General features: G+C 45.1%; 1 protein-coding gene across 2 annotated transcripts; it reads left to right on the top strand.

Moving 5' to 3' along the window:
* Window positions 1-71: 71 nt before the first annotated feature.
* dapk2b (death-associated protein kinase 2b) lies at window positions 72-14,491 on the top strand. 2 transcript variants are annotated; one of them, XM_076038216.1, is made up of 12 exons: window positions 72-201; window positions 684-823; window positions 7,346-7,567; window positions 8,341-8,479; window positions 9,705-9,834; window positions 9,911-9,959; window positions 10,058-10,084; window positions 10,160-10,312; window positions 11,031-11,076; window positions 13,216-13,305; window positions 13,396-13,476; window positions 13,644-14,491. In XM_076038216.1, the coding sequence occupies exons 2-12, from the start codon at window positions 747-749 to the stop codon at window positions 13,719-13,721; spliced, it is 1,092 nt and encodes a 363-aa protein (XP_075894331.1). In that variant the 5' UTR covers window positions 72-201; window positions 684-746; the 3' UTR covers window positions 13,722-14,491. The 2 variants fall into 2 exon arrangements, with proteins under 2 accessions (XP_075894331.1, XP_075894332.1); XM_076038217.1 differs by having other exon boundaries at window positions 82-201; window positions 681-823.
* Window positions 14,492-17,260: the final 2,769 nt, after the last annotated feature.

The raw sequence follows: 17,260 nt of genomic DNA, 5'->3' as shown, positions 1-17,260 counted from the left end.
CCTTCTCTCATGCTGCAGTCTCACAATGGAGCCATCAGGACGGCAGGGGGAGGGACTTGTGCAGACACACAAAAGGCTGATGGTGCTTGCCAGAAGTGACAGAACAGAAGAGTGCAGAGACGCTGAAGGAGCAGAGCAGCAGACATGAGGAGAGAAGAGCAGCTGTAGGAGAACTTTCACATCAACTCTGTTAGGCAGGAGGTGAGACTTGACCATGAGTCACACATTGACATTTCTACAAGTTTTTGTTTTATTTTCTTTAAAAATAACAATTTGCCCCGACAATCTGATTTTGTTTTATGGCTACAAAGTTTATGCACTTGTTGATCATTTTACCTTGTATATTATTTCACAACAGGGACAGATCTGCCCAGATATGCTGCCCTAATTACCTCAAATGCTCTTTTGTTTTGTAATCCTGTTATATACACTCTAGACACTATTAATCCCGCTCTGCTGGGTATAATTGTGCGACTTAGACTTGCGTTATTAAAGCCGGTACTCTGAATTCAAAACGTTTTCAAAATGTGTGTCCTCACCAGGTGAAGTGATTAGAGTCTCTCTGCAGTGAAAGTAGGTAGCGCTCTCGGGGCTGGAATGCCATGCAGCAAGCTGGAACATGAAGTGAACACTTTAATCGCTCCAGTCCAAAATCAAGGGGAACACTGTCTCTGTGTCAGCAGGGTTGGACCTGCAGGCCCGGGAAACCCTTGAGGTGGGGCGAATCAGGGAGACAACGCACGTCAATGAAGACACCTGGCATGGCTGTGTTCAAGCAAGAGAACGTGGAGGATTTCTACGAGATCGGAGAAGTGCTCGGGAGGTGAGTGTCTGATGGAGAAGTGATCCACCTCTCTTAGGCGTGAGTGGGTGAGTGAGTGATTCAGCCCCTCCGTGGTCCCTGCGTGTGCGGCTGGCCTGTCTAAGCTTGAAACGGGGAGTGCCGCTGTGTTTGACTTGGCTGGAGGTAACGCGGACAGATGACAGTGTCAGGCTCTCAAAGAACAAGATTCCCTCCGGAGGCCGTTCACGGCCCTTGGCGGGGGAGAGCTGATTTATTTGGAGCGGCGTTGTGTCAATGTGTTGATTGCAAAGAGGTGTTAACGAGCTGAGCGGACGTCAAGGAAGCCAGGCTCCAGTGGAGGAAATGTATTATGGGAAGTTGGCTGGCTGTGTGATGGATTTGAGGAAGCTGTGAAGCCATGTTGTTCGGGAGGAGAACAGGTTGGGCATCGCTCGCTGACAGACTGATGAGGAGGGTGTCAGAGGAAAGAGTGTGATCTCGACCCCTAATTGTCAGACACGTTGTCTTTCTGTAACACACCCACATATTTAGCCTTTCTTCCCCCAAATTCAATATGTATTTAATGTTGTGCTGACCTGTGACCAGGAAAATGACGCCCCAAACACAGACACAGTTCAGGACTGTTTTAGCATGGTTGCCTGCCCAGCAACCTCTCGTCTGATCTCACCTCAGCTCATGCCAGCACCTCGCATGGCATCAACACCTCTTTTCTATGTAGCTCTCTAGTTGATCTGTGCTATATAATGGCAGAGGCATTCGGGGAGTCTAAAGGAGACATTAGTTGCGAATTATGCAAAACCTAAATATCGTAATAAAAAACTGGTCATGGAAACACCTAGACTTGGAAAAACCTCTCAAATATCACTAAGAGGTTTTGAGGCTCTCATGAGGTGGTTTTTCAGATGTATGCATATAGAGGTGTATCATAAAAGTGTCATGAAACCATTTTTTTCCCCTCACATTTACACGTCAGCGGATGTGATGTACGGGGTCACATGACCAGTTCACTGACCAGTGAAAATTGATGTTAAAAAAACAACATTGCAATGCAGGTTTATACAAGAAATTTTGTACCTCCATCCTCCTCAAAGTGGGGTCTCACAGGACGAGATTTTACGAGAATTACGGCTTATGCACTTCACACCATCAATGGAAACACCTGCAAATCGCAAGTGTACTTTGTAAAAATTTTGGAAATATCGCTTTTATTTTGCGAAAAACTGTCACGGAAACTGTCGGGAGGAGGAGAGGAGAGAATAACTGGGTAAAGCAACTGGCAGGCAACCGACCTTAAACACAGCCAGTTGGAGGTGCTGTGTCAGTAGCATGGGTCCTGTGCTTCGTATCGCAAGTCAAGAGTCATTAAAAAAAAAGGATATTGTAACAACAACTCTAAAATGGCAAGAGTACACGGTGTTGCTTCAACGAATGTGGTCACCATCAGGTCAGAATGTGAGGTGCAAAACACCTAGTTCAGGTGTCTTTAAACCCATGAATGGCTGGTCCTAACTTTTGTCGTCGAGTTATCGCAACCACCACACTATCACATCACTTTCTGACAGAGCCCAATATAGGGCTGGCGGTGTTCGCCTGGCGGCTCACTGCGGTTTAAAATCACACGTGGCTTAAAACGAGAACGTCCCTTTTTAGTCACAGAGCCTGCAGCGACGCGTAGAACAGTTTCATCAGCTGTATGTTGCACAAGTTGTTCCTTAGACGCCACGCTAGAGGATGCAGGTGGTGCACGCACCCATGAGCAGCTCGTCAGCCCCTGATGTGGTCAGATGAAGCCGCAGTGGAACTGTTCCCCCACTACTAAAAGAGGCTAAATATCAAGATGGCAAGAAGATGTTTTTTCTTTTTGTATGGAACTGTTGAGCTACAGGAAAAGCCAATTCATCATCCCGCCCTTCACACTGACACGCATTGCCATAAGGTCACGGAGGCGCTGCGCAGTCGTACTGACTGTTTCTTTCCGCTTGTGTGACGCAGGCTTTTCGTACAGCCCGTCTGTAAAACAAGCCCTCCCTCGAGACGGGAGGCATTTATGGGACAACTGTACCTGACTGGTGACACTGGCGATGACACGGAATTAGGAAGTGTCACACAGCGTGAGCCCACGCAGCTGCCACCCGGGCCTGGTTGCTCAAGACATGTGTTGAGCTTGTTACGCAACTGACCGTCCAGACAGCACGGGCGATGAACAATGTAAACTGTCTGCAGCCATTAGCAAGAGTTGGCTACGACACCTCGGACGGTTAACTGACACACGTTACAGCTGTGTCCCAAATCGCACACGTAACTCACTCGGGTAGTTTGGTCATTCTTCCTGAACATTTTATCACGTGGATGCACACCTCAATGTCAACATTAACATAGCTGTGGGTGCCACTGTAGTTGTGGGCGTGTGCAGACGCTAATGACAACAACAAGTCACATCTCAGACCAAAATGACGGTTAGTTGACGAATTGTTGATGGTGTGAAGTTTCCATCGTGCCTCCGTGTCTCCCCCCCCCCCCCCCCCCCTGTGTGAATGCACTTTGTGCACCTAAAAATCTAGTGGGCAGTACAAGTCTGTATGTGACTCGTTCCTACTGACAAGCCCACAGAAAGAAGACTTATAAACACCTTTCTTGTCTTGCGATAGAGATCTGCTTCACAAGTATTATGCAGAACTCAATTCCTGCACAGGGCTTGAGGCTGGTTCGCACAGGAAGCTGTGGCTCTGAAGTGTGCAGCGTCTTTATAGCGTCAGTTCTCCCAGTTGTTAACGTCCCCTTGACTGTTGGGTGGCCTAGAATTAGCTTTAAGTATCCATGGTACCCAGAAGATAAATCCTGCTGTCGGCAACGCGAGGTCGACATGTCAACCATTGGCAGTTGATGAAACGTCACAAAATCTGTCGAAATATACGTTTAACTCCATCCAACTTTGAACTGGGCAACCATTTAAAGATTTAAAACCAGTTGCATGCAAATGCTCACATTTCCAGCCTTGCTGTAACTCCTCCGTCAAGAAACCACAAACCAAACATAAGCATGTACATGCTGCATTGCATTGCATTACATACAAAGGCAGACGGCACTAAGCTAAGGCACTAAACGGAGCCAATAAATGTCGTCGTCAATCACCCGTTTGTCTTTTTACAAAAAATGCAGGAATGTGTCTCTGAACACTGACCACTTAGGGCCCAGAGGTTTTCTGTACACAGACAGTGATTTAGCGATGTTTGTTGTCATTATGGAAGATGCTGAAAGGTCAGCCATGTGCGCTCTGACCCCCAACACACTGGATGTGTTGAAGTGAAAAGAGCCGACCACCGTTAGGCATTCGGCCACTGCTGCTGAGTGTCACGGAGTGCTGCAGAGAATCTCTCCGGAGGGATCTACCTCGCACAATGTAATCATGCATGCATACGTGTTCAAGGAGCAGGAGAAGAATGCAGCTCTGAGGGAAACACACATTCCGGCTGTTGAGTGGGTGAAAAATGTGTTTACTCGGTGCAGTTTGTCAATGGGAACTCCGTGTCGACCTCCGGGATGGTCCAAACAGTTTGAGTGGGGCTGGTACGGCACCAATGGAAAAGGTTCAGTGAATTTGGAACTTTTAAAACTGTAAAAAAAAAAAATTTTTTAATTGTTTAAACTTTAAAAAATGAAGTGTAAAAATATTTTATTATTGTAGCAAAGACAATGTATTCTCCCTTGGCAGGCGTTGAGTTATATTTCAGTAATAAATGGTTTGAACCATTTGTTTACATTGGATTCCGTAATAGATATCACAAGAGTATGTTCAATCAGGCATCTGGAAATATTCATTTAATGTTGGACAGTAACTGTGCAGTGTTAGTCTCAGTTTCAGATGAAAACATTTTTTTAAACTGACCTAAATTTCCGATCTCTCATCCGCAATGCAGTTTACCGCTTTAAAGTGTTGGTGAAACATTGCGAAACACTTTCACAAGCGAAGCTAAAACCTAAACTCAGTTCCCCAGAGTCAGAAGGGTTTGTCGCGCCTCGGATCGCTCGGCCACTTGCGCCTGCCCGAAATTGCAAACAAGTGAAGTCACAACCATGGCGACGCAACACGATTTTATCTCCACAACAACATGTCAATTTAGCAGCGACAAAAGCGTCGAGCTTTGCCTCCAATCGGCCTTTGCAATACAACCCTGTGACTCTTTACTTATCTATAAAAGCCATCTGCAAGACCATGGCTAGTTTCACCCCCTTTATGGAGGTTTGTGGCCAGCGACCGGACAAAAGTCTGCCTGGTTTACTGGGGCCAAATGGCATTTTTTACGTGCAGTCTGACCTCAGAGACTGGCTAGATGGCTGGACTGTTGTTCTCTCAAACCCTGGAGGATTGTACTAGTACAGTGCAGGCTGAAATAAACAACACAGCTCATTTCCAGGGGCACCAGACCGCAAGGGCTTGTTTGCTTGACAAATATGTTTCAACGTTGAAACATGGCGCCATCTGACCCGGCATTCTTTTCAATCTCGGCCACAGATAATGACCTTCAGCTGTCGGAGGTGTAAAGTCTGTAGTGGGGTGAAGGTACTCTCTGCTCTAAGCCCCACTAGCTGGCACGCCTGGAATCACATCAGCATCGCGACTCTCTCCCAACTTTGTGTTTTATTCTCTTAAAAAAAAAAAAAAAAACACTCAACAAAGATTCATTCTTTCACGCTGTCCTCCTTTGTGACATGTTTTAGCGAGTGGAGTCCGCAGAGTAACTGACTCTCCTCTCAAGCCCACGCTAACATTGTATTCATCGCTAACAGGGTCAGCCTTTCACGGACGTCTCCGGGGCGAAAATGTCCTGAAACTGAGCAGACGGGGAGAGCATTACAGATTTAGCAGAGCTCTTCTACAGCATCACTCACTCGGTGTTTTTAATTTGACCTGAGCCACGTAACTGTTGTTCACATTGTTACAACACGTATTAGTCGTATGCGTACACACCCACACACACACGCACCCTTGTGCTCCCAGTTGGGGCATGTCTGTATGGAAATGCAGTGACGTCAGTGTTTTTGTTGGGGCTCTGCGGCTGATTATCTATGTCTGCGCCACTAAATTAAATGTTCGGAAACACCCTTTTATTGTGAACAGCACATGTTTTGATCCAGTCCAGTGCAATTAAAAGTACTGCATGTTTGTTGGGGCTTTAAGTCGTTTTCCCCCCCTAAAGTCAACGTGTGTGAGTGAAGCAGCACTTTGCAAAAGGGTCAAACTGTCCTATTTGTTCGGAGGATCACTTGCAGAGCCGTGGAAATACAGGAAAAAGTGTAACTTAATGACACCGTGTTGATGGAGCATCTCCATTCATTGTTATCCACTAACTCGTTGAATTATGAAGCTGCAGCTGTCACAGTTTTAATGCACGCACAAAAGCTTTTCTCCAACATCTTCCCTGGAAACATTCCTTTTTCATTTCCAGATGTGAGGGTGGAGTGGCAGGTGTGTGTGTCGGGATATTCTTAACCAGCGAGAGTGAACAGCTCCTCACAGCCACCCTGGAATCTCCCCGTGTGGACAGTGAATGTCCAAAACATGCAAAAAGCCTGCCAGTTATTATCAGTTTCCTCCCCCGCCCCTCCCTCGCTCTCATTCGCTCTCTCCGGCAACGTCTAAAAATACAGAGGCTTGAAGAGTTTGCTGCGGTAAATTTGTTGGGACTGCTCGGGTTTTTGCATCTTATCGCCCTGGCCCCTGTTTTGTGCGCATGCTTGACTGAATGTTCCTCTTCTGTCTTGTCAAAGATAACATTCATCCACCCCACTCAGGCGCTCGTCTGCCAGCTCTGCCAACACACTCGCCTCCGTATCGAACTGAGCCATCAGTGACCCAGGCTCCGGGGCGTTCGGGGTCTGGAAGCCTTGGTCAGGCAAGTTGGGGCACTGGCAGACAGCAGAGTGTGTGCAGGGCAGCAGGTGTGGCTCTTATAGGAAAGGATATAGTAGGAAGAATAATAATGGAGGCTGGATATTTAAGCAGGTAACAGCTTCATGTACAGCTTGCCAGTTATGATGGAAATGACTTGCTGCATTTCAGGGGAGGGTGGCAAGAAAGAGAAAGTGTTTAATGGTTTTTACTCAACATATACAAGCTGCAGCATGTTACATATTAGCACAGCAGAAAACAAAAGTCCACTGAGAGCATATGGGAGCCGCACCTCTGTTGTGAAATATTCAGTTCGGTGGATCTGATCTCTTGGAGGTGGGCTGGTTACAGGCGGGAGGACAGCGGCTCTGTTCACAGCCTCCTCCTAGTAGTGCAATTGTTCTCTCACTGGGTGGGAAACAGGAAGTGATGAACAGCACCTTCATCACTCGTCTGGTTTTGACACTCGACTTCCTCCCCGACGTCCGTCTTCACTCGTGGCTACATCCTGTTATTAATTGTTGAGATTTTTATCGGGGTTTTCTTCTTCACCTTGAAGCACAAACCACCAGGCGGATATTACGGCCGATTGGGTCAATCTGTCACGCTGAGGAATGGCCCACATCTCCCTCCCTCTTTTGTGTCCGCAGCGGGCAGTTTGCCATCGTCAAACGGTGCAAAGAGAAGTGCTCGGGCTTCGAGTACGCAGCCAAGTTCATCAAGAAGCGGCAGAGCCGGGCCAGCAGGCGAGGCGTGCGAAGGGAGGAGGTGGAGAGGGAGGTGGGCATCCTGCAGCAGATCCTGCACCCCAACATCGTCACGCTGCACGACGTGTACGAGAACCGCACCGAAATCATCCTCATCCTGGAACTGTGAGTCACGGCATCGACAAACGACACAAACAACTATAAAATTCAGTTGAAAACCTGTTTGCACCCGTGTGTCATTCCCACGCTCCGATGACACCTTCATTCTGTCAAGGCCAGGTGTTTAGCTGGGTCTGTATATCAAATGTATGATGAAGCACTGACAGACAAAAAAAAGAAGCTCTTGCCAAGATTCACGTATGCTAGCAAAGCGTCAACAAGAATTCTTTCAATGGTAGGTTAGCTAGAGAAATGGTGGAGAGACTATCAAAATCGTTTGGCCGTCCGTCTCAAATGCTGTTGGCTCAGCAGTGGCCAAGTGCCTAAGTCTGCACGGAAGACATTTCTGCAGTGATCTATGCTGAAAGAAGGGCTAAAACATTACTGTGGTTGCAACTTTCCCGCTGCCCAGGCTAACGTAGTGGAACATCTAACTTTGGGTCTTACCTGAAAGCTCTAAAACAAAAGCATGACTAAGAAAGCACAAGACAAAACTTTGATGCCAGCCAGTCGGTCAAATGACATGCTTTCCAACGTAATTTTTATTATTCATTTTAAAGTCCAGAACCATTAGAGTAGGAAGCACAGTGAGTGGAACCAGAAGTGGCCAGAAATATTTCTACAGCTCCCTGAACCTTGACGTCTAAATCCTGAGAAGTCACTTTAGATAACGCTTAAGAGCGGAACCGCTGCAAATTATCTGAGCACACAGGATGAGACCTAAGTGTTCGTGTGTGTGTGTGTGTGTGTGTGTGTGTGTGGGTGTGTGTCTAACCCAGGGTGTCTGGAGGAGAGCTGTTCGATTTCTTGGCGCAGAAGGAGTCTCTCAGCGAGGAGGAGGCCACTCAGTTTATCAAACAGATCCTCGACGGAGTCCAGTACCTGCACTCCAAGAGAATCACACACTTCGATCTCAAGGTACACACGCGTTCATACATACAGCATTCGCCGCTGGTCCATCTGAACTGATTTGTCCTCCTCGGTACCAAATGTATAAAGCAGGTGTCTAGTTGTGGAGTGGATGTGCTGGCCCGGGTTCCGCTATCACACATCCTTCCTGTTCTCTGTGGCTCAGGTCCAGAAGCTTAGACAGAAACACTGTAGGGTTATCTGGCCACTCTGAGAGAGCAGCACGTCCCACGCAGCCGTTCCGAGGGTCCTCGGCAACACGGCCGTCCTCTTCAACCCGCCTTGCTTTTCTTTGCTTGTAGTGGGAAAAGATCAGAGGAGAGCGAAGACTGATTTAAACCTGGCTGGAAGTCTTGATCAGCCTGAAGAGATTTGTATTTCAGAACAGATATATTTTAGATCTGTTCTGAAGTCAGTGGCTAAAGAGATATAGAAATGTAACTCGAACAAAGTTGTTCCCAAATCCCCATATAGGAGGTTCTATGCAGACAACTATCTAGTGACTTATTGGTCAAATTAAAAAAAAATTCAAACACCTCTCTTGGAGCCATTAATAATGTTGGCAGGTGGTAATAAATGAATTCATGAAAAGATTAAAATGCAATCAATTTAATTTATACTATATATATATATGTATATATATATATATATATATATATATATATATATATATATATATATATATAAATATATATATATATATATATATATATATACATATATATATACGGTATATATATGTGCATTTTTGTGCCTATATAATATCTTACCACATTAAAAATAATAATAACGCTTGGATCACCATTACCATCAATGTATGATGGTAAATATTGATAAATAGATATTTATAAATAAATATTTAGTGACCATGTATGTATTAGAATAACGCTGTATCCCCTATGTAGTGCACTATATAGTAGGTAGGGGTCGGTTTTGGACACAGTCAGGAGTCCATAGACTTTTTTAGGAACACTGATTGATTGTGCTGTATGAATTGTATTGTGAAAATGAACGCAACAGGAAACCAAGTGTTTTTATGCTTCTGCCGACTCCTACACTCAAAGAAATGTCTTTAACCGCTGCCGTGTTTCCTTTTAACGCTCGCGCTAGAAGGCAGCACTAACCAGGTAACTCAGGTGAACGTCATCGTTGCTGTTCTGTCACTGTCGAGTTGTGTTTTTCAAACTTTGCTGACGACAACTTGCCTGCGTGTGTGGCTCTCTGTGCACCGCAGCCTGAAAACATAATGCTCCTGGACAGGAACATTGCACTGCCCCGCATCAAACTCATAGACTTTGGACTGGCGCACAAAATAGAAGCCGGCACGGAATTCAAAAACATCTTTGGCACACCGGAGTTTGTCGGTAAGAGGTTTTGTTTGTTCGCCTGCAGTGTTTCAGTGTTTTCAGTGTTCCAGTGTTTATTATTTTCTATTTTCAGCTCCAGAGATAGTCAACTACGAGCCGCTGGGACTGGAGGCTGACATGTGGTGAGGCCTTTTTTAATGACCTCCGACCTGCACCGCTGTCCACACCACAGGCACAGCTGCAGAATTAACCCTGTGTTTGTTTTTCCTGTTTTTCACAGGAGCATTGGAGTCATCACGTACATCCTGTAAGTTCCGTGGTCGCCAACGTTGATGTTAAAAGTGACCCGGCTGAGTGTCGCTGTGCCGCTGCTTGTTTCCAGACTGAGCGGCGCGTCACCGTTCCTCGGCGACACCAAGCAGGAGACGCTGGGCAACGTCTCGGCCATGGACTACGACTTCGACGAGGAGCTCTTCAGCAACACCAGCGAGCTGGCCAAGAGCTTCATCAGGGAGCTCCTGGTGAAGGACAGGAGGTAAGAAAAAGAAAAATGGGGGGAAAAAAAAAAGAAAAGAAGAAGGAAGGATTAAGCAGAGAGCCAAAGAATTAGAGGGTTATAATGAAGAAATCCCAAGACTTTATCCAAACCAGGAGGAAAATGCTTATTGGTTCACAGAAAAGTGGAGCAGGGATTTATTTGTGATTAAATGCGATTAGAACTAAAATAAACTTCACAGCCGCGATGAAGTAATAACTGCTGACAGGCTGACGCTGAGTTGCCAATCAGCAGCACCCACACACCACACCCCTCAACTTCCTGAGTTTTCTGGCAGTAATGTGAGTCCCCAGTCAGTCAGTGAAGTCTCCAGGAACGAGCAAAGTCCATTTCCTTCTTTTCAGGAAGCAGGTGCTAAAACAGTAGGGTAAATCAGCTCTTTTTCTGACATCACTAAGGGCACTGACATCCAGCCAGCCGTTGGTTCCACCCAGTGACACGGCCTTTGTCTCCATCCAAACTAGTGGTGGTCTAAGAAAAATGTGACTTTTAGCAGGAAGTTAAGGCTTTGCTGAGTCCTGGAGGTCTCTGGATGGTTTTTCTTGGATAACAGGCCAGACTGCTTCCCTGGAGTCTGGCTTGGCAAACACAGATCCAAAATCAGGTCCTGAGAAACATCCTCCAAGTGGATGAGTCGATTCGCTATATTTCTCGTTTCCTATTAAACTGTCTTTTCTCTCACTTGTCCATATCCTAGAAAACGGCTGACCATCCAAGATGCCCTCAACCACCCTTGGATTAAGGTATGGCCCTTGTGTGTTCACGCACGTTGTTTTGTGGTCTTTCGTCAGAAGCTCCACACCTAGAATGAAAAGACGAGGTTTGTTCCTTTTCACAGCGGAATCAGTGCGCCTTTAAGTGTGCAACAACAAACAGCCGTCGACTTGTTTGTTCTGTTTCGGCATGCTGTAACATTTATTTTGTATCCTTTCACTGCATCACCTCCACTCTCCTTGTAGAAGCAGCGCCCCCCTCTGTCTCATCTGCCATCTGTGTCCCCAAAACCGAAAAACTCTCAGTTCCCTTTCACCAGCACAGATGTCCGTGTTCTACTGGGGAAACTCCATCATTACCACTGCATGTCCACAGGGTTTTTTTTTTTCTCCTCCTCCTGTGACATCACCTTCCTGTTTGTGGACACCAGCATGGTGCTTAGGAAGTGTAACACAAACCCAAAGGAATGTCGGTTGTTTTGGTCCCCCTCTCACCTGCTCTGGTTGCCGGACGTGAGGTCACACACTAACATCCTGGATTAGTCACCGCCACGTGTGTGTACAAGATGCAACAATGAGATTAAAAAAAAAGTCTTATCCCCCTCCTCCTCCTCTTCCTCTTCCTCCTCCTCCATCCTTGTGTTTGAAGTCCTGCGGCCCTCTGGAAGAGGATGGCGCCCCCCAGAAAGAGTGCAGCGTCACGCCCCAGAACAATACTTACACCAACTGTGAGCTTTTTGCCAGCATGGCGGAGCCCGTCAGCGGGATGGACACGAGTGTTTTGAAGGCGGTGATTCTTCAGGGCGACCTGGAAGCACTGCTCTCCATCCGCACTGAGAAGGAGGCCCGGCACAAGGAAAGTGAGACCACCAAGAGGAGGCAGTTTGGCTGCGAGCTCCGTAAAGTGGAGCCTGGCGAAGGGCAGACGCACGCTCTCGTGAACAGCGAACTGCAGTGGCTACGGGAGGCCATGACCTCGTTGCACCCCGACGGAGCCGCCAGGAGTTTGAACGCGGACGTTGGACAGGCAGTGGTGGAGCTGCTGCGGAGGTCCTGCGGCAGAGGGCCGAACTCAGAGGCCAAGCAGACACTCGCAGACAACAAAACTATCGTCTGATCAGCTGCGAGAAGCTCCGCGGCCTCTGTTGGAGCACAGCGCTGTTTTTCTATCAGCACACAGGTTCACACAGCTGTAAACTGGAGGTGACGTCTTTATTTGATAGCAGTGAAGCTTTGGTGTTTACTGTTCAGAGGAAAAGGAGGTGAGGGGTCGTCAGCTCAGCACAAAGACTCTGCCAATATCAGCTAGATTATGTGTGTTAGCGGTCGAAAGACCCGGGCGAGCGGTAATAACAGTAATTTAATTTTCTTTCTGATTTGACTATTTCATGAATAGTCAAATCCCTTAAACTTGATGGATTATTTAGTGCACCACTGTTTGACGACAGGTGTAACTTTTCATTGGAATGCTGTTTTGAGAGGCAAGTTGTTTTCATTCATAATAATTACAACAATGTATTGTGCAATATATTATTATGCAATACACACAATATTATTTCCAATATATATACCATACACAATATTATTATACAACAAGTTATATAATACTTACATTTATGAAGTACACTATTTGCCTGAGCTTGATGTAAAGAGCAGTGCAAAAACCATGACAAGTCGTAGCAAGCTATTAAACTATTATCTGGTATGTATAAGAAATTAACATGTATTTATTTATTTATTTATTTATTTCAATTTGTGTTTTCTAAACTGTTTTTTTTTCTTTCTTATAGTGCTTTTCCATTTGTGAATTTGCTTGCACTTTCACCAAAAATGAATGTATTTATTTATTTGTTAAAGATTTTTTTTTCTCATTTCTTTCTTGGAGATGTTTAATATACCAGCAGAAAAAAACATCATATAGTTATTAAATTGTGTCACTATCTTGTCAGCATTTTTTTTTTTTAATTATGCAACGACATGTTCACTTCTTTTGTCACTTTGCCATTTTCACCTTAGTCCAAGTACTGTAATAAATGTTATTTTAAATTTTGTTGAAATCTTTAATCTTAACACTTTCCTGTATCACCATGGAAATGAATTCAATGAAAATGTTGAACTGATTTTTTTTGTTTTGATTGATGGATGTTAACATTTGCTGTGTCTTTGCAGCCTCTGAACCCCAGACAGGCGATGGTAAAGAGGTTGTCGGTGGTGAACTTGGAGAACTTCAGACGACAGTATGCGAGGCGCAGGTGGAAGGTGAGCCCTGTTCGAGTGCACGCCGATGAGAGATGTTTGCTGTTGTTCTTCATTCAGTCTGTAACTCACTGCCTTTGACCTGCCCCACAGCTGTCATTCAGAATAGTGGCTTTGTGCAATCATTTAACACGGATCATGAAGAAGAGCCACAAGCTGCCTGAGCAGGACGGGGTAAGACCAGCTTGACAGCAGTTGTCCAGTGTGGGATTTCAAGATTGTTGTCTCAGTTACAGCATATGATGGCCACAAGTCTCAAAGTCCCAGCCAACTTGTACATTTACATGTTTAAGTCTTTCTTCATAAAACTAAACAATCTTGAAACATATCATTGATTTCAGAGAGATTGTGAAAGTGACCAAGAAGAAGAAGTTCTGAAGCGGAGGCCGAGAACCAGGAAGAGAAGCAGCACTTCCTGAGAGCAGCGACCAGCCTCCAGCCTGTCAATCAACAGAAGTGTTCTGGTTACAGTGACTCTGCACCTTCTTGGCTCAACACACACAGAATACCACACAAATGCACAAACACACTGCAGCTGTCACTTGCCACAGAGAATCAGCCACAGTGTTTTGTTTTTTTTATTCTGGTCAACCTTCACTGCAGCGTCTTTTTTAGCCCAAGCCTCATTTGACCGTTTAAGGTCCTGAAGCCGTCAAGTTGCTTGCAGCAAGTTCAGTTGTGTTGACAGGAAGCAGGAGGCTAGTGTACAAACAAATATTGAGACTTATAATTACTACAGTCTTAAAAAGTCAGTTGTTGTTAAACGTCAGGCTGCAGACAGAGTGATGGATTCTTTTTCCCTTTTAAAGTGCATGTCTCCATGTGGTGGACAACCAGACAGTGGCAGATATTCATAGCCAGAAATGTACCTATTAATTCACTTCAATGCAGTCGAGCCATTTTACCCTGAGAACCAGGTGAATATAGAAAATACTCATGGCTCAGGTCCTGGTCAGACTTGTTTAGGCGTTAACCATGAGGCTGCACTGTTAAGAGAATTTAGAATAAAACAAAAAGGATAAAATAGATTACAGAAAAGGTTAATAATGATAAACTGTAATATTCAACTTTATAAAGCTCTTCTGAAACCACCGCAACATCCCCAAAGTGCTGTACAATGATATAAAAGTTAACAAAGTATATGAAAGCATAAATTAAATGTGTAAAATAAATGGTGTCAGCTTGTTGATCCCTGTTTACGTCTTTATTTGTCACCATGGACTAATTTACCAGTGTAGTTTGTAGATTTTGCAGCTATATGTGAGTTTACAGTTTTTCTCGTAGTCTATTTTGAACTGTTGAGTGGCTTGCGTTTCATGTGTTTCCCTGTGTGAAACAAGAAAACATAACACTTCTGTCCCATAAGAGAGGCCTCACGAAGGCCATCTCCTAGTGTGCAGTGTAGAACAGTCTTTGTGATGCTATGCAACCACATGTCTTAATTTCATCATAGCTCATTGAAAAGGAGCGCTTCTGTTTGTTTTTTTTTTTTACACAGGAGAGATGTTGTTCTCAACAGTTGTATGTTATGTAAATTTAGAATTTGTTAAATAAATGAATGAATGAACATTGTGATCACTGTCGTTTGTGTGCGTTATGTAAAACGGATCCACTGGACATGATCATGCAAATGACATAGACGTTCCTAGAGAAAGCACCTATGATGTCACAAAGGGCAAGGATACCGCTCCTAGTTCAGTGATATCACCCTGTGGATTTTTGGTAGGTATTTAGGACCACCTATAGTGCCCCCTACACATCCCATTCAGTACATGACTCTTGATCCCCTCAAACCACTGTGCACACAGCGACAACAGTAGACACGTCTTTCCAGCAGGCCGTCTCTCACTGGTTTAGTCCCACAGCAGTATTGTTTTGGGTTAGCCGTGCTGAATGAGAACGTATGCATAATTTGAGCAGAACTAAAGAACCTTTTTGGCAGCGACACCAAGTGGGTCAGTGCCGCACAGATGGTGGCAAAAGAATCTCAGCCGACAAGCTGATCGGCCTGGGATTTGTGAGCATGTCACAGCCACATTGCCTTCTAGTAGTATTATTAAATCAAGAGTCCACATTTGAACAATTTTGAGTTTTGCAGGAGGCACTGCAGCGTCTCAGCGCATCGGAACTGGATCATGTTCTGCTCACATTTAACTGTCTTTGCCGCACAGACACGGACACTCATGGCCTCTTGTCAGTTTAGTTAATTTGTATCAGTTTATTGATAAAAAAAAAAAAAAAACCCAAAACAAACAAGTGACACAGATGTCAAAGTCCTCCTAAACTCTTCACCTGTTTTTTATATCCAAGTTAATGAATATACCGACAGTTTCAGACAATCATACTATTTTGAATTGTATGTGTATGTTTTATTTATTTAATAAACAAGCCCTAGTTCCTCAAAAACAGGGAACCTTTTTTTTTTTTTTTTTTTTTAGCGAGCTTTTTTTCAGCCTCTTCGAAAGTCTTTTTAGAAAACACACTGGTTGCTGCTTTCACATCAAGTCCATATAAGTTCCGTGAGCTCACACTGTGCAGTGAAGGTCGTTAACGACGAGCCTGAGTTCCCGGCATGAGATGAGGTATCAGCCAGCGTGCGTTAGCAGCCTGCAGGCTCGTCTATCTCTGGCCCGGTGACAGTAAACATTTCAGCGGTGTCTCGCCGAAATGTGAGCTCGGGGTCCCTTTGTAACGCAGTGGCCGCCCGGCCCTGGCGGCATGCGCGCCACTTACTGTAAGGCCCGAGTGTGTGGTGTAACAGTGTCACAGCTGATGTGTCGGGGATGAGTTGTGCGGTGGAGCAGCGGCGTGGTGACGGGATCAGCAGATTCCTTCAGGGCTTACAGCGGGATGATCTGACGGACCGACACATAAGGGGAGAGTGCCAGTAATGGTGCGCTGCGTGTGGGCACATTTGACTCAGTCGTGTGTCAGACCGACCATCTGCAATGTGTAACGCAGTTTGCGTTAGGAAGGATTAAGACATCGACTCTTCTCAGGAGGAACGCCGCTTTAAATTGCCTTCAGCTAATTGTGAAGTGTGACTCATCACCGGGGCATTTGCTGCCTAGAGTCATGTTGCTGCACTTGTAACAATGCGTACATGTATTCGTTTGTTGAAAGTTTCCACAATTCAAACTTGACTTTATCAAAGTTTTCTAACAAGAACGAGTCTCCAGTGATTCAACAAACTCTCCAGAAATAAGGGACTTCCATCATTTACTTTTTCTGCTTGCTATACTCTTCAGAAAATAACATTTATTTCTGGATACCAACCCTTGGTGATGTCACAAATGGCACTGTTAGGCCTATGATAATACCTCTTCAAGGTTTGTCAACATTCCCAACCAGGTGTTTGTTTCACCGTCTGACTAACTTTCAGCCTTGCAGTCATTGTCTTTCAAAAAAATATCAGCTTGAATATATACACACACACACACACACACACACACACACACACACACACACACACACACGCACAATTACATGTGTATGTTTTTGATAGTTAGTCACCATAGATGGCCATAAGAAACATATTTAAAACACATTTACATACAAACTTAAGTTACATCAACTTGAACGAAGAAAGATATGAAAATTGTTATCAAACATATTGTTTGAGTCCTGGGCCTCCGCTCACATTTCTTTCCACTAGCTTTTTGTCTCGCTCTTCGTGCTGAGTTCACCGAACTGGCTGACCTGACTTTGGAGAGCTTGGTTGAGTGGTATTGTTTTCCTTGACAATGTTGCCACCTAGTGCCAAATGAAGGCAACATATGGCAGTAGGAAATTCATTCATTCATTAATTCATCTTCTATACCCGTTTATTCCTATTCAGGGTGACGGGGGTCTGCTGGAGCCTCTCCCAGCTGTCTTAGGGTGAAGGCAGGGTGACACCCTGGACAAGTCGCCAGTTCATCGCAGGGCCTCAGTAGGAAATAGCAAATACAAGTTAGTG

This window comes from Nelusetta ayraudi, unplaced genomic scaffold, assembly GCF_046127955.1.
Source record: "Nelusetta ayraudi isolate G7.1 ecotype Tasmania unplaced genomic scaffold, CSIRO-AGI_Nayr_v1 ptg000053l, whole genome shotgun sequence".
Lineage (NCBI taxonomy): Eukaryota > Metazoa > Chordata > Actinopteri > Tetraodontiformes > Monacanthidae > Nelusetta > Nelusetta ayraudi.
This window is presented reverse-complemented; position numbering and strand designations above follow the sequence as displayed.